Source organism: Mauremys reevesii, linkage group 11 (assembly GCF_016161935.1).
Source record: "Mauremys reevesii isolate NIE-2019 linkage group 11, ASM1616193v1, whole genome shotgun sequence".
Taxonomy (NCBI): Eukaryota; Metazoa; Chordata; order Testudines; family Geoemydidae; genus Mauremys; species Mauremys reevesii.
The window spans coordinates 39,853,429-39,877,119 of NC_052633.1; the positions used below are offsets into that span (position 1 = coordinate 39,853,429).

The following is a 23,691-nucleotide window of genomic DNA, read 5'->3' on the forward strand; positions in this document are numbered from 1 at the left end:
TTTTTCCAGAAATGGTCCTGGAGTTTGAATAGTCCCAAAGTTTAAAGGTACTTAGATTTGGGTTCCAAAATTAAAATCCAGAGTTGAGGTCTAGATTTTGGATCACCAAAGTTCAGTGTTTGAGACCAACTCTAGTTTTTCTCTTTTTCTGTTAGTGGATAGTCCAGTGTCCATCTGGTTCCTGCCTCTTTTGTTATATTGTAACCCATGCACCTTTTGGGTGCGGTGTTCTTTCCCTTCTAGTCAGGAGTAAAAGTAACTTAAGGGACTTACCAGTATGCAGGGCCGCCGGGGTCCTGAGCAAGGTAGGGGCAGGGCCTCAACCAGAAGGAACGGGGCCTCAGGCAGAAGGGGCAGGTCTGGGGCCACACTCCCCCAGCCAGCCCTTCAGCATGACCATGGGCGCCAACTTATATGGGCTCCTGGGGCTTTAGCCCCAGGAATATTCACAGTCAGGGGCTCTGCTCCAGCAATATTTGGAGCTAGGTTTCTCCCCTGCTCTGGGCTGCCGGCAGCCTCTGGGAGCCCAGAGCCCTTTAAATCCCAGCCGCGGCAGGGAATCAGAGGGCTCTGGGCTGCCAGCTGCGGCGGGGAGCCCAGAGCCCTTTAAATCCCAGCCACGGCAGGGAGTCAGAGGGCTCTGGGCTGCCCGCTGCGGCAGGGATTTAAAAGGCTCTGGGCTCTCCGTCCCTGCCGGCAGCCCAGAGCCCTCTGACTCCCTGCCGCGGCTGAGATTTAAAAGGCTCTGGGCTCCCCGCGGTTGCAGGCAGCCCAGAGCCCTCTGACTTCCAACTGCGGCTGGGATTTAAAGGGCTCTGGGCTCCCCGCGGCTGCCAGCAGCCCAGAGCCCTTTGAATCCCAGCCCTGGCCGCTGATTGCCCCTCCCCAGACCCCTGCCCCAACTGCCCCCAGGACTCCCACCCCTATCTAAGCACCACTGGTCCTTGTCCCCCGATTACCCCTTCCTGAGACCCCAGCCCCGAACTGCCCCTTGGGACCTCAGCCCCTATCTAAGCCTCCCTTCTCCTTGTCCCCAACTGCCCGCTCCTGAGACCCCACCCAACTTCCCCCCAGGACCCTCCTACCTGTCCCCTGATAAACCTCCTGGACTCCCATGCCGCTCCAATTGCTGTCTGTCCCCTGACTGCCCCTCCGAACCTCTGCCCCATCCAACCCCCCCTGCTCCTTGTCCCTTGACTGCCCCCCGGAACCCCCTACCTCTTCTCCAACCCCCAAACCGCTTACTGTGCCACTCAGACCAGCGTGTCTGGCTCCATGCAGCTCCAGACAATTGCTGCCATGCTCCCGCATGGAGCCCACAGCCCTCTCCCACCCCCAGCACCTGCCTTCCAGATTTGAACACCTCAAAATTCAGGAGTGCTCAAGCTCGGTTTGGGCAGCTTTTACTTCATTTCTCCCAAATCAGTTTCCCCTGCAAGGTGCCAATTGAAGGTGTTGGAGAACAGAGAGATTGGGTGGCCTCCTAATGCCTGTAAAAGAGACAAAGGCCGGAGGAGGGAGTGTCAGTGCCTGTGCGGACTTCTGGGAAGTGCACGGTGTGGAAGGGAATGCTGTGATGCTTTGGAACAACTCCATACAAAGCCAGTCAGGACTCTGGGGGAGCCTCCTCTCTCGGAGCAGACTGTCTCCAGGGCAAGAAGCTTACACCTTCCTGGGTCTGACCTCGGAGCATTCAGCATGCCCTTCCACATCATGCACTTTCCACAGCAAGTCTGCCCAGGCTGGTCCTGGGGCAACCAGAGGTCCCTGCACCCCAACTCCACAGTCAGATGTGACTCTCAGCCAGACTGTAAAACAGAAGGTTTATTAGATGACGGGAACACAGTTTAAACAGAGCTTGTTGGTACAGAAAACAGAACCCCTCTGTCAGGTCCATCTTGGGGGGTGGAGAGCCCAGAACCAAGTTCTGGGTCTCTCCCCATTTCCCCAGCCAGCTCCAAACTGACACTCCCTCCTCTGGCCTATGTCTCTCTTCCGGACAGGGAGGCCACCTGATCTCTTTGTCCCCAACACATTCAGTTGGCATCTTGCAGGGGAAACTGAGGCACCCACACAGTATTCGGAGAAAATATTAAGAACATTCCCACTTCATCACAACAGGTGCAACAAAATATAATACTGTATATTGAAGTAGGCAAGTGCTGCTTCTGACTTTCCACTTTTAATTGACCCTTGTAATCTTGTGGCACTGATGTGTTGTAGCTTCATTTTATATCGGCTTACAGGGCGGGAGCTGGGGGGGGCGCCACCATTTTGGGCCCCACCAAAAATTATACAAACCTGCCGCCTATGAGCATGACCTGGCTGTGATTAAAGGGCTCAGGGCTCCCAGCCACCTCTGCTTCCCCGGGGCTCCAGCAGTGATTTAAAGGGCCCAGGGCTCTGGCTGCTGGTGCGGTAGTGGCTGGAGCCCCAGGCCCTTTAAATTGCCACTGGAGCCCCAGGGCTCCCGGCTGCTGCCAGTACTGTCGGCTGTGTACCAGCTTTTACCGGTACACCAGACTGGACCAGCTTAATTTCACCTCTGCCTCTAGCGGGGGAATGGTGGGGAGAGGGAGAGAGAGTGAGAGAAATTCACACTGTTTTAGGCACCTATTTAATCTGCCTTCATGTACTAAGGCTCACTCCCTGTTGGAACACAGGATTTGTCAAATGAGCTCATACAATCAATTAATCTAATCTAACATCTTGGTCCTGGCAATGGCCAATACCTGATGCTTTAGAGGAAAGTGAAACACCCGCTTGAGCCACTGTTCAACTGTTTAATCTTGTACATGGTGGAAGAGGGAGGGCAAATGTGGCTCAATTGAGATACACACCAAAACATCTGGAGGCTATCCAGAGCAGCTGAAATTCTGAGACTTTCTAATTATTGGGCCTAATTCTGACCTCAGTTGTACATGAGTAAATCCACAGTAACTCTACAGAAATCATATACAAGATGGAGTCACTTGGGATTTACTCAAGTACAACTGAAGTCAGAATTAGGCCTATATGGTTTCTAGCAATTATGTAGAGACAAACTTCGAAAGGCCAAGGCCCAAGATGAGATCAAACTAGCTAGGGACATAAAGAGTAACAAGAAAACATTCTACAAGTACATTAGAAGCAAAAGGAAGACCAAGGACAGAGTAGGTTTGTTACTCGATGAGGGGGGAAAGACAATAACAGAAAATGTGGAAATGCCAGAGATGCTTAATGACTTGTTTGTTTCGTTTTTCACGAAGAAGGTTGGTGGTGATTGGATGTCTAACATAGTGAATGCCCGTAAAAATGAGGTAGGATCAGAGTCAAAAACAGGGAAAGAACAAGTCAAAAATTACTTAGACAAGTATATCCTTTTCTCAGTTGTAAATGTGTTGCCTTTTAATTTCATTCACCTGTTCTTGAATTAATGAATGAGATTAGACAAAAGCACATATTGAGGGGACAAGGCTTGAGGATTGCATATATTGATGAAAACATATTAGGGATTTAGAATGGCAGAGCAGTACTAAATGCAGTGGTTTCCACTCCTCTTTCTCCCTCCTCCCCGTAAAACCCAATCCTATCACAGAATTTGTGTGGGTGGATCCTTGTGCCCTAGGGAATCTATTAACATCAATGGTGCCTCTACAGGTTCATGAGCCAGCTCGGGTAGCTGGAATTGTAAGATCAAGGCCATGGATTGTAAACTTTTTGAGACAAACTGTATCTTTTTGCATATTGTACAGTGTCTAGCACAATCAGGACCTGTATGGGCCATCCCAGTGATATAATAAATAATCTCATCATCATCCTGCCATTGAGGAGATAATGCTTTCAGGAAAAGCATAACAGTAGTGTGCCCTGTCACAATCCTGGAGTGAGACAGTCTATGGCAAAGGATAGGAGACCAGAGAAGAAGGTAATGAATAAGAAAATCACAGCTATCTTTTATTTTTTCCTCCCTAACTTGTTATACAAGACTTCATGTCACATTTTCACATGCTTGTGAGGATCTTGGAAGTGATACTATTTAGTTGCGTTTGTAGGGCTATTGGATTACTTCTTTTCTACTTCAAGGGAAGGGATATACATAGATATATATTTTATAACAGATGGTTGTATCCTTGGTTAAGGAAGCAGTGTGTGAATGGGTGAGAATTAAGCTCTTTTTCACTATCTGTTTTTAAACCCAGTAAACTATCTTCCAGGTCTGCAACACTATGAAATAATCTGTTCTACTTGAAAACAGAAGACAGTAAAGAATAACATTAAACAAGACTTTATCTTTTATTTACCTCCACCTGATAAACCCTGAATGGCTCTGCTCCCTGACTTTGATTGTTTTGTCCTCAGATTTCCTGCTAAGAGTTTACAAAACACTACTACTGAACAGGAAGATAAGAAGCACACCTATTTGTTTAATAACATCAAGGGGGAAAAAACTGCTGGCTCGTCCATTTTGTTGTTAAGTTGCTCAAAAGGATCAAAATACCAATTAACTTGCTGGCTTAGAAAATCTTTGATATCCTCAGATTTACTGACATTTTGAAACTCTTGTTCTTAATAGCTTTTTGATTATGAACAAAGAAGTGCCAATCTCTTTAGCATTTGACCTGTTTTCTCAAATATTTTTTTGTCTTCAACTACTTCAGCGCCTAAAAACACTTGACTAATCAGAGCTGCTCGTTAAGGAAGCCTGCTTTCTCTTCTACCTATAAAAAATTAGCAAAGCTTAAACAAATTAAGTAGGGGAAATGGAAATTGTTTTAAGAGAAGTGGGAAGGTGGACTGAAGACAGGGCTGGAGCAAGAAACTCCTGGCCTATATTCTGAGCTCAAATACTGAGTGCCTTATGGTGTTGGGCAAATCAACTATCTCTTGACCCTTATTTTCCCTATTTAGATTCTCTTCACTAGGAAATTACATCAAGTTAGCCCACAAACCTAAGGACTCTTTGACAAGATGTTAAACATGACTTGCACCTGTCTGCACTGATGGCAAATCTGCAATTGGCATTGTGTTAGACTTACCATGGCTTTTCAAGGTTGTGCTCTAACTCTGTAAATTTATACTGATAATACTAGCCCTGTTCTCCATTCAATTTACAGCTACATTTCAAGGGAGGTAAACCTGATGGACTCAGGTGTAAATGAGAGAAGAATCAAGCCCACTAATTCTCCCTCACCTCTCTTCACAAGTGCTTTGAGGATTAGTTAATGTTCATAAAACACTACAAAGATGAAGGGCCTTGGTATAACCCCAGTGAAATCAATCGAATTACACCAATGTAAAAGTGGTATAATGAGTGAAGAATTAGACTCGAAAAGTAGAGTGCTTTCAGTGAACAGAGAACTCTTCCTACCTGAAAAATCTGTTTCTTGTTTTGTTTTCTTGCTCTCTTCCTTCACAATCTATTTTCCTATTGTATATTCATTAAGGGTATGGCTACACTACGCAGCTTTTAGCAACCTGGCTGTGCCGCTACAGCCGTGCCATGAAAAGCCGAACAGCGTAGATGCTGTTTGTCTGCAGAGAAAGCTCTCCTGCTGACAAAAAGCTTCCACCCCCCCCCAAGCAGCAGCAGAGAGCAGCAGTAGGAGAGCGCTCCTGCTGACAAAGTGCTGTTCTTATCGGTGCTTTTCAGCCAACGAAGTGCCAGTGTAGACATACTCTTAGCATAACAAGTCATTAAAAATTTAGCTCCTATTAGTTAGTGATTGTTCATGAATGGATCCTGATTTTCTTTGATTGGATTCATTATTCATGAATATTCTCTGTATTGTCTGGATTAGCAATTTTCAGACTATGAGTTATTTGTGAAGTGTTTGCTTTAGCTATTCACAACTAACCTTGTCACCTGGTACTGGTTCTGATCCCTGACTAGATGACAAATATTTTAAACAGGAGAATAATGAATAGCAAATAATTCACAGATTCAGAGATTTTTAAAGCTAGAAGGGACCATTAGGACCATTTAGTCTGACTCCTGCATAACACAGACCATGGAATTTCACCCAGTGATTCCTGCAATAAGCCCAGAACTTCTGTGTGTTAAAATTCATGATGCTTCTAGGAGACACAAACATTTTCACAAATATCCAGAGGCTGTCAGAATGCTCACAAGTCGCAGGGTTTTCCTAGCTATAACTATAACTACACCATTATAGTTAAACCGATATAATTATAACACCCCATATGGACAGTCTTATTCCAGAATAGGCTCTCATTCCTGAATGAGTGGCTTTTTCAGTGTAGCTTAAACCCCTTCCAAAGTGACATAAACTAAGCCAAAAAAGCAAGGGCAGCTTTAGCTTTTTTGCCGCCCCAAGCACGGCAGGCAGGCTGCCTTCGGCGGCTTGCCTGCGGGAGGTCCGCCAGTCCTGCGGATTCGGCGTACCCAACGCCGAATTACCACCAAATTCGTGGGACCGGCGGACCTCCCACAGGCAAGCTGCTGAAGGCTGCCTGACTGCCGCCCTCGCAGGGACCGGCAGGGCGCCCCCCCGTGGCTTGCCTCCCCAGGCACGTGCTTGGAGCGTTGGTGCCTGGAGCCGCCGCTGCAAAAAGGTGCTCTTCTACAGGATTAAGAGTGTCTACATGGGGAGTTACATTGTTATATCAATTTAAATTCAAACTTTAACTCAGACTGCTATAACTTTCATATGTAGAAAAACACACAGAAAATCAAACAATGTTTTTAGTCACAAAAACATTTATAAATAATTTTTTACATTCATCTAGCTCATTGGTTCTCAAACTTTTGTACTGGTGAGCCCTTTCACATAGCAAACCTCTGAGTGTGAGCCTCCCAATACATTAAAAACACTTTTTAATATATTTAACACCATTATAAATGCTGGAGGCAAAGCGGGGTTTGGGGTGGTGGCTGACAGCTCGTGACCCCCCCCATGTAATAACCTCACAACCCCTGAGAGGTCCCAAACCCCAGTTTGAGAACCCCTGATCTAGCTGAATGAGCAATATCCACAAAGCCACTACAATGTTGTCATGTGGCAGAAATCACCAATGGTGAAAAACATCTGATGGTTAGCTTTTTGCCACTATTTGATTAGTGCTGTGCAGACAGCCTGAGACAGAGTCCTTGTCTACACTACAAAGTTTTGCTGGCAAAAATTATGATGCTTTTACTAAAGCGCTTTAATTAAAACCGCTGTTGCATGTCCATACTAGGTCTTTGTGTCAGCAGAGTGCATCCATACTAACAGCTCTTGCATAGACACAGAGAGCAGCGCACTGTGGTAGCTATCTCACTCTGCAACTGGCCGCAGGGTGCTTTGGGAAGGGTTTGCAATGCCCCATGGAGCAGGTACAGTGTCACATGATGCAGGTTTCTCAATCCCATCCTTCCAGGGGCATCCTAGTAGATTGTCAGCCCCCTTTTCAGCTGAAGTGTGTGGGGGGAGGGAGAGGAGAGTGGTGTGTCTGGGGCAGGGGAGGCAGCAAGCTGCCCGACCTATCCAGAGGTAGGGGGAGTGGATACCCCCCACATCAGCCCCCAGCTCTGCTCGGCACAGCCAGGGCCAGCTCTACAGTTTTTGCCGCCCCAAGCAGCGCACTGAATTGCCGCCGTGGCCGGCGGGGGCAGTCCGTGTGCCCTTAGGGCGGCAGGCGCGTTTCCGCGGCGGCGGCAATTCGGCGGCAGCTTCTATGTTTAGCTGAAGCCGCTCCGGACAGCTAAACATAGAAGCTGCCACCGAATTGCCCTCACCGCGGAAACGCGCCTGCCGCCCTAACGGCACACGGACTGCCCCCACCCTCCGCGGCGGCAATTCGGCGCACTGCTTGGGGGCAAAACAACAGAGACTGCCGCCCCTTGCAGAGTGCTGCCCCAAGCACCAGCTTGGAATGCTGGTGCCTGGAGCCGGCCCTGGGCACAGCAGTCTCTCCCAAAGCAGCCCACTCTGCCTGCCTGCGGTTCTGTGATTCCCTCTGAGTTCTCCCACAGCCTCCTCAGCTGCCTGGAGCAGCATCCTAAGCAGCTCTGTGAGCCCTCCATGCTGAGGAATGTCAAAGCAGCACAGCAGACCCTCACACACTCCCTGCTGCAGCAGTCTGCCTGCTGCTGCGTTCCTAGTGCAGGGCAGAACAGGAGCATTCCACACTAATGATTTGCTCTTTGTCCCCCAAAGGGAGCAGCAGGCTCAGCTGTCAGATACTTGGAGCTTTGTAAGGGGAGGGGCGCATGCCAGCAGAGATCAAAACAGTGAGCAAAGTGGTCATGGCAGGCATTGTGGGATACTGGTGGAAGCCAGTTCTGTCGACAAAAACAAAACAAACAGCGGTGTCTACACTGACGCTTTATTGCTTTAACTTTGCTGCAAAAAGCTTTATGCCTCTCATTGAGGTGGTTTTCTTTTGCTGCCAAAAATAGCTCTGTAGTGTGTACACCTCCCATTTTGTCGGCAAAAGGCAGCTTTTGCCAACAAAACTTTGTAGTGTAGACAAGACTGAACACTCTGCTCTGAGAGATTTTGTATAAAGGTTTGTGTTAGTTCCATCGCTAAGCATGTCTTTTTATAATGGTCAAAGGTGATTAATTTCTCTGTACTTGTAATACAAGTGTTCATTTACACATGTCACGGGGACACATGATGAGGACATTTTTTCATATAGAGCATTAAGAGCTTGATTCTGGTCTCACTTACACTGGCTTTATACCAGTGTAGCTTCATTGACCTCAGCAGGGTTATGCCAGTTTTCAGTGTTGCAACTGGGAGCAGAATCAGGCCCTAGGTGTACAAGCCAACATTTACTGAATCTTCTGCAACAAAACACACAGTGTGTCCAAGAACTCTCAATCTACTGAATGGAGTCTTAAAGAGAGAATCATGTTACAAAAAGAGACCTGTTTTACCTTTTCACAAACTCTTCAAAGAGGATGCGGTGAGAATAACCTTGTTGACGTATCTTGACAGTTTCTAGAATTCCTGTGTACCGTAGCTGTACTAGAACTCTTTCTTGGGAAAATTTCAATGCCTCTCGGTCATCATTTGGTTTAATGCAGCGGACAAAGTGAGGTTGTCCAACCACCATTTTGGATAAAAGATCCATCAGAGAATACTAGCAATGAAAGCAAAAAAAACCATACAATTGACAAGAGACCCCAATACAATTATTTTAAAGAAGCAATAAATATCCATAAGTATATGTACATGCCTGAAGATATCACATAGAAAGGTTGAGAAATTATTTGTTTTTCTAAGAAAATGTTTTGATTAATTTTTTTTCATTTTCATTCAAGTTTTTCTTTGACTTTTTTCATTTTTACCTAAGCGTCAAACATCCAAAACCAATCCCAACCCTACCCAGAGTTTTCAGATGCCACAAACAAAGAAAAACTAAATTATTTTCACAATTATTGGAAACTGAAAGTTTTTAGTTGTTTGAGGAACACACTAAAAATGTTGATGAAAATTGATTTTTGGTGCAAATTTCCATTTAGACATTTTCTGTTGAAAAATTCAATTTTTACAAACTTTTGATGAATTCTAACATCCATCATCGTTGGCCAAGCAATATAACAAAGAACATACCAAATTTTATTAGAATGAAAAATATATTTAAGTAATTAAAATATCTGCTACTCATGGGTACTTCTATACCATGGGTACTGTTATAATCTGGCTGAGTACCCCATTGTCTGGTCACCAATCTGTCGCAAGTGGATCCAATCACTGAATCCCATGCTAATCCAAGCCAGCTTGATCTGTATAGTCTCTAGTCACTGTTTCTAGTTCTGGGTCTACACGGCACATTCCCAGGATCAAACCTCTTGTTTGACAACCTTCTTTAGGATTTAGGTCCTGCACTCAGCTGGTCTAGACCTCAAAATCAGTGTCTCAGACCTCCTGAACACCACCATCCCAGTATGCTTCCCCAGAGTTCCATCTAGGCCAGGGGTGGGCAAACCTTTTGGCCCGAGGGCCACATCTGAGTATGGAAATTGTATGGTGGGCCATGAATGCTCATGAAATTGGGGCTTGGGGTGAGGGAGAGGGTGAGGGCTCCGGCTGGGGGTGTGGGCTCTGGGGTGGGGCTGGGCATGAGAGGTTGGAGATGCAGGAGGGTGCTCTGGGCTGGGACCAAGCAGTTTGGAGGGCAGGGGGTGGAGTGTAGGAGGGGGGTCAGGGGTGCAGACTCTGGGCAGCGCTTACCTCAAGTGGCTCCCGGCAGCAGCGGCATGCCATGGTTCCTTGCCAATGGGAGCTATGGAGGCGGTGCTTGGGTCAGAGGCAGCGTGCAGAGCAGCCTGGCCATGCCTCTGTGTAGGAGTCGGAGAGGGGACATGCTGCTGCTTGTGGGAGCCACGCGGAGCAAGACAAGCCCTCGACACTGCTCCCCAGCTGGAACACCGGAGTAGGGCAAGCCCCTGACCCTGCTCCCCAGCAGGAGCTCGAGGGCCAGATTAAAATGTCTGAAGAGCCGGATGCGGCCCCCGGACCGTAGTTTGCCCACCCCTGATCTAGGCTGTGGCCAGTCTGGGCTTTTAGTTCAACCAATTCAGGGACAATATAGCAGGCCAGCAAGGAACACAGGCTTAGCAAAGGAACTTCTTAATCACAGAAACTTTACCCTTAAAACATGAGAGTTACAGATGTTTGAAGACAGAAGTCCTGAGGTGCATCCTCCCCTGACCTGATCTCACCCCTTCTGTGAGTATGAGGCCTGTCAGTGGTGCAGGTTAGGCATTCACTCCTGCTCTCATCTTCCTGCAAGTCTTTCCTACATGTGATGAGGGTCAGCGCTCCCCTGCACAGAGCAACATCTTGCTCTTAAATAGGGTCTCTGTTTCTATGTCATGTGCTGACAGCTTCAGCCCTTGCCCACCGTGCTTGCCCTGCCCCCGCCTTCACTGCCCCCACACCCTCAAGTCCCCGTATAGAAAAAATATTGTTTTAAAGTGTGGGGCAACAGTTGAGAGATGATCAAAGTTGAATAGCCCCAGTTTGCAGTCTTGATGGATTCTCAGTGATAGTTCTTCCTTCCTGGGCAGGGCAGCTGTCTGTAAAGCATTATGTTAGGCTGCCCTCAGGCAAGTTGAGCCACAGTTCAATACATAATACAAAATGGAGTTCACCACTCAGTGTCATGTAATTTCGGGACTTTCAAACTACAGAAGCAGTGCTTTTGGAAAGGGCAATTTCATACCAATATTTCATACTGATTCCAATACTGATGCGCCATCTTGGCCCCCATTCACAAGGCACTTGATCATGTATCTAATTTTAACTGAGAGTTCCAGGGACTGCAATAAATATAGTCCCAGCAGCTACTCACATGTTTAAAATTACACTCACATACTTAAAATATCTTGCCAAATCAGGCCCCAATAAAGAAAATCATAGACTATCAAGGTTGGAAGGGACCTCAGGAGGTCATCTAGTCCAACCCCCTGCTCAAAGCAGGACCAATTCCCAGGCAGATTTTTACCCCAGTTCCCTAAATGGCCCCCTCAAGGATTGAACTCACAACCCTGGGTTTAGCAGGCCAATGCTCAAACCACTGAGCTATCTCTCCCCCCTGTGATTTTGCCCCAGATCCCTAGGCAGCCCCCTCAAGAACTGAACTCCCAACCCTGAGTTTAGTAGGCCAATGCTCAAACCACTGAACTATTCCTCCCCCCAGTCTTTAGAGAGTTTGACATGCTCAGACTTACATACCCCAGGATACCCAGACAAGGTCTGAACCTATTATTGTGCTTGAAGTAAAAGTAACTAATAGTCTGGAGGTAAATCAATTATAATGATTTCTTTACTATGAAGCTTAATCCAAACTATACAATCAAGAGCTGGCAGAACACTGGAAAACATTTTTGGTTTTCAAAAATACCATATGCAACTTAATAAGATTCCTGCCTCCTCATTAGTCATTATTTGAAAACATTCCTGTGAATGGATGTTATTCAGAGGTGAAAGTAAACCGAGTCCAGTCCGGTATGGCGTACCGGCAAGAGACGGTACATAGCCGACTGTACCGGAAGGGGGCAGCTTCCCCAGGCCAGCAATTTAAAAAGGCCCTGGCCCTTTAAATCACTGCCAGAGCCCCAGGGCAGTGGTGGCAGCTGGGAGCCCCAGGGCTCCGGTGGCAATTTAAAGGGCGTGGGGCTCCCAGCAGCAGCTGGAGCCCCGGCCCTTTAAATCACCACCAGAGCCCCTCTGCTGGAACCCTGAGGTAGCGGCAGCAGCAAGACCCCCAGGCCCTTTAAATCATTGCCAGAGCCCTGGGGCTCCTGGCCACTGCCAATACCGATACCTTTGGGCTCTAGTGGTGATTTAAAGGGCCCGGGGCTCCCAGCCACTGCTACTGCAGCCGGCGCCCTGGGCTCTTTAAATCACTGCTGGAGACCCAGGGTAGCGGCGGCAATTTAAAGGGCCCGAGGATTTAAAGGCCCCGCTCCTTCTGCCTGAAGCTCCTCCCCTTCTGGTTGAGGGTCCCACCCCCCTTTTTTCAGGACCCTGGTCCTGCATATCGGTAAGTCCCTTAAGTTACTTTCACCCCGATGTTACTTAATTAATGTTGAAGAAACATCTGCCCTGTATGCAAATACTATATTTACATGCGAACAAGTGTATTTGTGAATGAACAGTATTGGCATTTGGCTGTGAGCAAGAAGACAGTTAATTATGTTCCTGCTTTAAAGTTGTAGTCAGCCATTCAGGGAGCAGAAACAATAACATATTACTTAGATAAACAATCACTCGTTCTAACAGTGAATAGTTGAATTGAACAGTTTCCAAACAACCCATAGGAAACAGTTTTTCCAAATCATCCAGCAAACAGTTTTGAACAACAAAGACTTCACTGAAATCAGGATCAGTTTGCAAAATATTTGTGAACACTATAAAGAGCAAAATCCTTGGGTACTGCCAGAATCCAAGGTGGCATAAAGCTTCCACTAGAACTGCCCTGATCCTTGTGCTGTGCTATACACTTCTTCCACTATATGCTGAGTTTCAGTAGCTTGGGAGCTGCTCTAGGCTACGCTGGCCTACAATGACCACATGAAACCAAAAAACCCCCCAGGATCAGCATATCTTAGGAGTGTTCTGACCTGACTCCCTTTTAATAACCACCCCACCATTTCTGTACCAATTTGATTGTGATAAATTCACCTGCACAGCCTATGTTAACTCAATCTCAGAATTATTACAGACAGATTGACTACCTCTATCTTCTGTAATGGTGCTTGCAAAAATTGATTGACTTTACTTATTTATTAACAGACATATGGCCAGTATTTTTAAAAAGTAGCTCACTTGCACAAGCAAAGATGCAAAGACAATTGGGTATTTGCAATTATAATATTTGTATGCACAAATACAACTGCACACTCAGTTTTGTGTGCTCAAACGGGCCTTAATTCTTGGGCCACAGTGTTTTAGAGGGAGAATATTCAACTGCAGCTTGTTATGAAATCATAGACTGCAAGTCACTGACTAGGCCCTAGATCCTAGTACCAGTAGATTTTTGGCCAGTTCTGAGAAGCACCATGGTCAAGTGACAAGAAAGAGCAAGAAAAAGAGTCGGAGTTCTATAAGCCTAGGGAGGCATCATAGTGGACGAGGGATACTCTCTTATCCACCACTCTCACTTAGCCGCACAAATGCTAGATTAATCATCCGTTCATGTAATCAAAATGCATTTTGTAAAGTTTACATTTTATACCCTAAAATAAGAAGCCACGGTTTGCCTCTTCATGTTGGTTGTTTCCTCTGGATGTCGCATCATCTCCATTGTGTCAATCTGGAAATATAAACTCAGACATCAGTGCTGTTTTACAGACCTTCTTGGATCCCAAATCTGAGAGCAAAGTACAGTGTTTATCAAGATCATTCTTTAGTGTGTACATACACATTATCAATAGTTCATTAGAGACCTATATTTACACAGGGCCAGTTCCCTAAGAGGTGCCGAACACTCAATTCTTACTGACGTCAGTAGGAATTGTGGGTACTCTGCAGCTCTCAGGACTTGGCCTGCAGAATTTCAGCCTTGTTAATCCATTTGTCAGCACTGTCCTTCACAACAGAGAAGAGCCCAGACAATAATCTTTTATCGCCATCCCTCTTTGAGCATTGTCCGCTTTGATGCAATGGAACGTGGATCTGATTCACCATGGTTTGGATCTGGGTTTTGCAAACCCAAATCTTCTGATCTGAACCACTCAAACATTAATAATTCAGGTAAAATGGAACCCAGATCCAGACAACTCCTCGTTTGGGTTGTACAAAACTAAAATCTGATACATGTAGCATTGCAGAAACAAAACCTGATGTCTTCTGCCCTTCTTTGTCCTGAGAGAATATAAAACAGTGACCATCTGAAGGATGTGCAAGCTACTTATTCTCCACTGGGTATCATTGGCACCTCTCAAGTGAGCACTACACTACAGTATAGAAACAAAGTACCAAATTACTAAAGTAGTGAGTAGAAAGCAGAGAAAACACTGGGAATCCATTCAGCAAATTTACTAAGAATTTGTGGCTCTCTTATGTTTCCAATAATTACTTAAAGTTGGTTTAAAAACAATTAAAAAAAATAACCAAACACTAACGATTTTGAACATCTTGAAAGAAGGAAAGAAAGATTAGTTCAATAGGTTCTTTGGTTCCAAGCTATGTATTGAAGCATTTTATTATTTTTTGTTACTGTTTTATTATTTTTACCCCTTATTGCTATAGTTCCACTCCAAGATTTCGACTCATATACTCCTTCCTGACAGTGAAATGCAGGCTGAAGTGCCATCCTTTAAAAACAAAGGTCCTTTCTTCCCAAATCTGCTGACTGTCTATACAGATATTAAAGATCTCCTAGCACTTAATGAAACATATGGTATAAGCTCAGTGTACCAGCCAGCATTACTTCTTTCACTACTTTTTTTTCTTATTTTCAAAGTTGTTTATGAGGTATAACAGACCACGTCACAGCTGTCATGTTTGCCTTTGTATTACCAATATCCAATCTGTTACCTTGTAATGTGCTTTGAGACAGCTCATGTCTGAAAGCTTCTACATACAAAATCCACATAGGTATCACGCTTCTCTTCTATAAACTAAAATGCCAAGATTAGAATTTCAGTGAAATACAGTTTAACAACCTGTTTTTCCCTAACCACAGCCAAGGACTCATGCATATAAGTAGAACTACAGGGTATAAATAGCAATGACCAGGCAATTAGAACATAAGAACATAAGAACGGCCATACCGGGTCAGACCAAAGGTCCATCTAGCCCAGTATCCTTCTACCAACAGTGGCCAATGCCAGGTGCCCCAGAGGGAGTGGACCTAACAGGTAATGATCAAGTGATCTCTCTCCTGCCATCCATCTCCATCCTCTGACAAACAAAGGCTAGGGACACCATTCCTTACCCATCCTGGCTAACAGCCATTAATGGACTTAACCTCCATGAATTTATCCAGTTCTCTTTTAAACGCTGTTATAGTCCTAACCTTCACACAACCTCCTCAGGTAAGGAGTTCCACAAGTTGACTGTGCGCTGCGCGAAGAAGAACTTCCTTGTATTTGTTTTAAACCTGCTGCCTATTAAATTGCTAATTTTCAATGGACCCCATAAAGTACGGGTGACATCTCTCTGACCCCAATATTGATTACTCCTGTCTGATAGCTGGGTCTTGTCTCAACCCCCTTTCCTAAGCAACAAACTGTACTTCATCTATATCTTCCTGCCAGAACAAGGACTCCCTCCAATCCTGTTAATCCAGCCTTTTACTAAATCATCACAGATTGCTAAATATGTCTCACAGAGTCAGGGTCTCAGTTTTGGATTCTTTGGATGGTAACACAGCTCTTGGTCCATGGAGCAGTCACTAAAATACATTTACCTTGAAAACTAATTTTAAAAAGAGTTCCCTCCCAAACCACTGGGAAGGAAAAAAATAGGAGGAAAAAAATCTGACTGTTTTTAACACTTCCTGTAAATAAAATGAAATGTTGATGAAGGTCAGGAAGTAAACTGTAAAACAGCTGCCCTGTTTTTGTAATGCACAGAAAAATCACCACTGTCAGTTAATTAAATAGTATGTCGGAGATAATGAGGGCACAGATCACAGAAGTATTTGCCTACCCACTGTTGGGATTGCTATTACAGTAAACGCTTTGTTATCTGACATGTTGGGGAAAAGGGAGGTTCCAGTTAGTAAAAAATTCTGGTTAACTAAGAGTTATACTGACCAATGGAGGGAGGGAGTTTGGGTGCAGGAGGGGGCTCAGGGCTGGGACACAGGAGGGGGTGCAGGGCACAGGCTCTGGGAGGTAGTTTGGGTGCCCAAGGAGGCTCGGGACAGGGGGATTGGGGAGCAGAATGGTTTTGGGGTGCCAGATCCAGGGGGTGCTCACCTCGGATAGCTCCTAGCAAGGAGTGACTGCCTAGAAGCAGCAGGGATATGTCACCCCTTGCTGGGAGCTACCCAAGGTGAGCGCTGCCCAGATCTGGACTCTTTGCAACTCTATTGAAGATTTGTATTGGGAGATATCAGAAATGCTGCTTTCTAGAGCGTTCTGGTTGGTAAAGTGCCAGATAACACTGCTTTTACTGTAATTACCCTCTGTGACTGTTCAGATGCCCAGCAATTCTATAAAAAGAACAGGAGTACTTGTGGCACCTTAGTGACTAAGTACTCCTGTTCTTTTTGCGGATACAGACTAACACGGCTGCTACTCTGAAACCAGCAATTCTATGTCTCACCCAGCTGAACCGCCATTGCTCAAAATACCACCTTCTTGGCATTTCAGCATAGAACACAAAGTTAATTTTAGAGGGTAGATATGGATAGCAAGTATATTGTTCCTCGCACGTCTCAATTATACTGTCAATACAGCTGTTCTTATGAAAATCCAACCAGAATCTGTGAATGAAAATAACCAGGGTTACCAATCACAGGCAGATTGTGTTGCTCTATTACAGCTCAACAAAATTACACAAAACAACCAACACACGGCTTGCATGGAGCATTAACAACATTTTAGTGCTAACTTGCTCTGTGGCAGTTTACCATCTGCTCTGAACAGGTGGCATTTGTATAAACTATGAATATTTGAACCAAATAATGCTGGTGTCAGCACAGGGGCTACACTTACTGGACTTTGCTTCGTTGATCATTTCCAAAGCTTAAGACCACTCTTTTTAACTCTAAAAATAGTTGCAGAAAGATTATTGTTCTCAATAAAGTAACTATGTGTCTTACCTTGAGGAGATATTTAGGAGACTGCATGCAAAATATAAAGGAAATGAAGCCCTAAGTAGTATTAGATCAAGACAACAGACTTTATATTGGGAAGGAAATCAAAAGAAAAGATTGGCTTTAGGATACAGATGGTACAAAGGCAACTAGATTCCATTAAAGGTGACAGTATGGTTTTGTAATCTGTGATGCTCTCCCTTGCCCAAAGTTGTGTATGCATCTTATATCAATAGAGAAAAAGATCCCTATGAACTATGTTATTTATTTTTAAGTTGCTAAAGGAAAGACCCTGTAACATAGCACAGGAGAAATGCTTCATCAGCACAGACAACATCAAATGTTTCGGGAGGTCAAGTGATGATGTAAATATCAATGTTCTGATCAGAGCAGCATGGATGTCTATTGGAGGGACAGGGAAGAGTTTCAGAACTATTTTGGCCAGGCAACTATTTTGAGCATTCCTATCTGAACCACAGAATAAGGTCACATAGGAGACAGGACCACACTATTGAGCTCTGGCTGTTTAGGCAAAGGGGATAGGGAAAAGTTCCTACTATAATTAGTGTTACCGTTAAGAGGTGTAAGGATGCAGTGTCTCTCTCAATAGTGATGTACCATAAAGGTCAGTACAACAAACAGGCTTCTGTTCCTACGGCCATTTTTATTTCTAAAGAATCCATCTTGAATGCCCAACCAGGGGTGCTGAGTCTAAAGATGCTACTATAAGCAGGTAGACAGACACATTGGGCCAGATTCTCATTTACACTAAGCCTTCTTTATACTGCTCTGGCAATGTAAAAGCACCTTAAAGTTACATTTACACTCACTGAAGGGCACTTTACACTCTGACTGTAAATGATTATCAGGCCCAAGGTCTGCAATGCCTGAGGAAAGGGCAGGTGTGAAGTTTACTTAAAGTCTTGTCTATATGGGAACATTTTTTTAGTATAAACTAAGGTGTGAATTTAAGCCAGCATAGTTGTCCCACTGTTCAGACACCCTTATTACAGTATAAGACTGGTCTTTTCCCATTTAGCTTACGTCACTGGGGAAGTTAAACTGAAAAAATCCTCTTACACTGAAATAAGACTGTTCACAAGGTTGCTGCTGGTGGGGGGATAGCAGTAAAACTATATCATAATAACGGTAAAACTTTGCCATGTAGACAAGGCCCTAGTGTTGGACGCTAAACAGCCTATTCACCCAAACAGAAAAAAACAAAAGCAAAAACAGCACCCATTAGATTCTTCTTCTCTCTACAGCTGGAGCTGTAAATCCATTTCTGTAATAGTTGCATGGACTAAGACGTGGCTCTAAATTATTTCAATCACATGGGCCAGCATCCCTTTCTGCACATCTCTTGGGTCTTTTTTTTTTTTTTTTAATATCCAATTCAAGGATTTGGATATAAATAGTTTAAATATTATTTAGTTTAACGGAATGCTTTTACTAAAGCTGCCAAGACAGAGTTGCTCTGATCCACCCAGGCTGAATCAGTAAAATGTATGCAGAGATGACTAACGGTGGTTGAAGATGAAACTGGAAAGACAATATAGGTATAAGTGCTATCTTGCAAGGAAATTCGATAGGGTATTGTCTTCCTTTCAGCACTAAACGAGTTTATACCAGTGAGAGAATAAATCTCTGAAATCTGAGTCTATATTTGCAGGTATAGTGAAGTGTACAAGCTCCAGGATGATTTATGAATGGCCATAAAAGGCCCAGAGGAAAAAAATCAAAACAAAACAAGCCTGGAAGCTTATTTTAATATAGCTATTATTACCACTATTTATTAATAATATGCACTGTAGGCATAGACAAAAACAAACAAGCAAACAAAACCCAACCAGTAATATACTTGGCCAGTAGAACACTAGAATATATAGGGAAGGACCAGAAGTAACTTCTTGAATTCTTAATACTATTAAACCAATGCATAAGGGTTCTCTCCCTTATTGCCTGAGCTTAGTGCAACAAATGTTATTAATGGTCAGAAAATTATCGCACCCCTTTACAATCTTGCCACAGTATTTACTTGATGAAATCTAGCAGCTCCACTATGTTCCAATAAGAAACATGTCCTTTCAGTGGTTCCTAGGGTCACCAGATGTCCTGATTTTATAGAGATTGTCCCAACACTGGGGCTTTGTCTTATATAGGCGCCTATTACCCCAGTGGTGAGCTGGAGCCAGTTTGCAAGAACTGGTTGTTAAATTTAGAAGCCGGTGTAGAACCGGTTGCTAAAGGGGTGGCCCAGCTTCCCCAGTGGGCAATTTAAAGGGCCTGGGGCTCCCAGCAGGGGCTGGAGCCCCAGGCCCTTTAAATTGCCACCAGGGCCCCACTGCTGGAGCCCTGGGGTAGGGCTGTGGGGCTCTGGGGGCTATTTAAAAAGTCCGGGGCTCCCACTGCTTCTACCGCCCCAGCCCTTTAAATAGCCCCCAGAGCCCCAGGCTGCTGCTGCTACCCCAATGGGGGAATGGGGGAGGAGAAACCTGTGGGTTCTGAGGGGGGCAGTCGGGGGCAGGACATGGGTTGGGGTCGGATGGGTGGTGGTGGTGGTGAGACAGGCACATGGGGCTTGTACTGTACTCATCACCTGGTTCCCTACCGGGTCTTCGGCGGCACTAGGGCAGCAGGGGGGAAGAATCTTCACTCACTCTGGGTGAAGGACCTGCCACCGAAAACTCAGAGGGAGCGAAGACCTGCTCCCCGCCGCCAAAGTGCTGCCAAGGACCCAGTAGGAACCAGTTCTTAGGATTTTGGGAGCTCATCACTGTATTACCCCCCACCCCGTCCCGATTTTTCTCACTTGCTGCCTAGTGGTTCCACATTGACGTCCATCTCTTTCAAATGTTTTTGCCTTAAAGGCAGGATAAAACAGAGGGTCAGTTTTCTATTTTGCCCTTCATAATGTTGAATACTCCAACCAAATTCCAACCAATTAAATCTCCTTTTCAGGCTACACACTCCAAGGGTGAAATCCTGGCCCCACCGAAGTCCATGGATGTTTTGACATTGGGTTCAATGGAGCCAATATTTCATCCCTAGTCTTTTCAATCTGTTGTCATATATAAATTCCACCATTTCTCTAACCATATCTGTTAGTGTTTGCTGGACTCTTTAATGGGCTGGTGACCAAAACTGGATACAGTAATCCAGATCTAGGTGCATATTTTCTGAAATAGGACCACAGTCTCAGCTGATATAAATCCGCACCGTTGTGGATTTACAGCAGCTGACTATCTTGTCTATAGTTCCACAATAATATTTGCTGACTTAAATGTCTTCCTTTTTGCAAATGCCTCCAGGCAATATAATATTACTAACCTTGATGCGCCCAGTACTAAGCTGTGGAGGCAAAGACCTAGATGCTGCTGTCACTCTGGCTCTTGCCTGTGCCAAGTTACCTGTTAAAAGAGATGGAAACACAAATTGAAAGAACAGTTGCTGTTTCGCTGGAAGAAGGGAAAATCTGAAAGGTGAGAAGGCAGTCTAAGTAGCAGCACTAAGAATGTTACCACACTCCTTCTGCTGAACCCAGATAATCACAGATCCTCCCCATCACTGAGCATTCAGCAATGGTAGGGGTAACAAAAGAGAGGTACCAGGGTGCAGTGTTGATTTAAGAGGAAAAAAGTCGGTGATAAGGAGGCATGTCATTGGCTGTAGCGTATTGAGTTGATGAAAGCAGCAGCACAAAGGCATAACAGCTCAATTGCTAGTAATCAATTTATCAGGGACTCATTCAAAGTTTTGAGAGAAAAAGAGCAGAAATAAAGCTATTTCGTAAGAAATCACATGGCCCCCTGCTGTGGGTAGATGGCATCTGAAATCACAAACTAATTAAAGAGATGATAAAACAATCTCTTTTTTTTTTTGAGCTTTGGACACATAGGCCTGCTTAATCCTGAATGCTATTGTCTTTTGGGATTTTTAGAGACTGACTGGACTCCTTGGTCAAAACCACATTGTTTTGCTGTGGAGTCAATTGAATGACATGTTTACATTTTTTAAAAGTACAGTATGAATCACCGGAAACATTTCAGCTTTATTTGCAGAATAACAAAATAACTTTTCAAAATAAAGGTTCAGAGAAGAGAGAGGAAGTGATGTGGACTGTGCATACATATGCAAGACACACCATATATTTTAAAGTTTTAGCAAGTCTAGCACAAGATGTCCAAATGTTTTCTCTGGCTATATCTTCAGAGGCTAAACTGTGATTAATAGCATTGAAAGAACCCTTTGAAGCAGGATTGGTGACATCAAAGTCCTAATCCATGGGTGGCAGGATTTTTATAATGAGTGGGAAGCATTTTAACACATTTCAAAGGATTTACAACATGAATAAACAATAGACCTCTGCAGATGTACCACACACCTCTCAGAAACATAAAACATAAATAAGTTTCCATTTTAATTTAAATGTAAATAAAGTGTTAACACTTCTCTCAGATGGTAAGTGCCTTGTTTGCATCATTCCAGTGTTTGGCTATTTGCTTTACAAAAGACTTGTAACTCCAAACATTCTTCAGGGTTTTGCTAAATTATACATTATATAACTGGTAAGGAAGTAACATGAAATATACAAAAAAGAAAAGAATATTTATTTAATAGTACTTATCCCACAGAGGAATTGCAATTACCCACATTAAACTGAAAAGAACCTTTGACAGCCTATGGTCTCACTTCCCTCCTAACAAGGAAACTGACAACCTTCTGAAAACAATCTGGAGGCTGACACTCAAAATTTGGAGATTACATGCTCAGGAACAATTCAAACACTTTGGACATTTATTCATTCTCAATGTCTTTTTGTGTTAAGGTCCTCACATAGAGGACTGTGACACAATACTGTGTTAAGGTCCTCCAGTCCAAACAGAATGTGTGGCTATTTGTCAGGCCATATCACATCACAGGACACAAAATGTGTCAATATTTTCAGAACTTATTTTGGAATAAACTTTTTAGATGCTAACAAATGTGAGCCTGTTTTGAAAATCTGCTACAAATCTAAGGACAAAATGTGGACATTTTTCTCCTAATCGTAACAAAAGAGCTCAACATGAGCTAATAATTGGCAATTCTCACATTAAAACATTTCCTCTTATTGAAATGTACTTTTGGTTAAAAATGACTGGGGATGCTGGAGGGGGAGGGAATAAGGGTTTCTGCTCCTTTTTATATAAGGCCTGAAAATGTGGGAAAAGTGTTTGATTTGATTTGGTTTGTTTTTTTGGCTTGAGTTTTACAACAGCCATTCAGGTCCTGTTTAGGCTGCAAAGTCATGAACTGGAGAACTAGTATCAGTACAAAAGGCTAAAAGTTAAGCAATAGAGAGGGGAAGGAAATGTAAGTTGGATTTGTTCAAAACTCTTTGGTTTTTGTTTGCTTTTATTAAAGCATATCGAACTTCAATGGATAATTAACATTTTGGATAAATGATGTTTTTGTTAAAGGTCCAATTATGATTGTAGAGCTCCAGACATCCTCCATCAAAATTCAGACTAAACCTCACATTCCTGATAAGGCAATAAACAAGGGGAGGGGCGGAGGGGGAGACTTTCAATAAAAGCAGACTTAACCTTTCAGGCCTTCTTTACACATCATAAGGAATAAAAATAATGGAACCAGACCAATTTTTTAAAAAAAATCCTTTGCAGATCATGATTTTGTTATTGGTTATATTCAATTTAGGGATACATCAGAGCTGCAAATTCAGGTCCAGATTTCAAACGTCCTAAAGTTCTACAGTGTTAAATTCTGGGAGCTTGGTTCCAACTCATCTCTTGTGGATTTTTTAAATCTGATATGTTACTATTTGTGTATGAAAATGAATTTGCTGTGGAATATTTTTTCCAATGTGCAGACTAATTCCATTAAATATTAATCAAATACAACTTTATACCATTCCAACAGTGTTCTCTTTATAAACAGATTTAAAAAAAAAATCTGTTTTCAGGGCTGTGGAACAATTATAACTGGACATCTTCTTTGAGCTTGTAATAAAATAACAATATCATCTCACTTTTACAAAGTGCTTTTCATCAGTAGATTTCAAAGTGCTTTCTAAAGGAGATCAGTATCATTATTGCCATTTTACAGCTGGGGAAAACTGAGGTACAGGGAGGTGAAGTGACTTGCCCAAGGCCACCCAGCAGACCAGTGACCAAGCCAGGAACAGAATCAAGATTTCCCAAGTCCCACTCTAATACTCTCTATCAATTAGGCCATTTTATAGAACTCTGACAAACATTATTGGGTCATTTGCTATTATTATTGGTGGTTTTATCTATCTCTGAAAATGAATAAATGAAAATTTGTTTTAAAATTTTGAGAACTATGTTAAGGACTGTACCTTAAGGTCAAATGAATTATTTGTTTTTGTAGAGAATTTCAGGTTATTGAACTTATCACTTAAGAAACAGGTTTATCTGTTCTTTGCTATGCGGAGAAACAGAGATTCTGATCCTCCTAACA

At 43.8% G+C, this 23,691-nt stretch overlaps 1 protein-coding gene across 1 annotated transcript in view; it reads right to left on the bottom strand.

Moving 5' to 3' along the window:
- MYO3B (myosin IIIB) overlaps window positions 1-23,691 on the bottom strand; it is a 347,455-nt gene that overhangs the window by 117,117 nt on the left and 206,647 nt on the right. The window contains exons 26-28 of the mRNA XM_039493716.1: window positions 20,539-20,618; window positions 13,675-13,752; window positions 8,864-9,069 (exon numbers count right to left, since the gene is read on the bottom strand). Coding sequence (XP_039349650.1) covers window positions 8,864-9,069; window positions 13,675-13,752; window positions 20,539-20,618 — 364 coding nt within the window. The remainder of the gene's footprint in view (window positions 1-8,863; window positions 9,070-13,674; window positions 13,753-20,538; window positions 20,619-23,691) is intronic.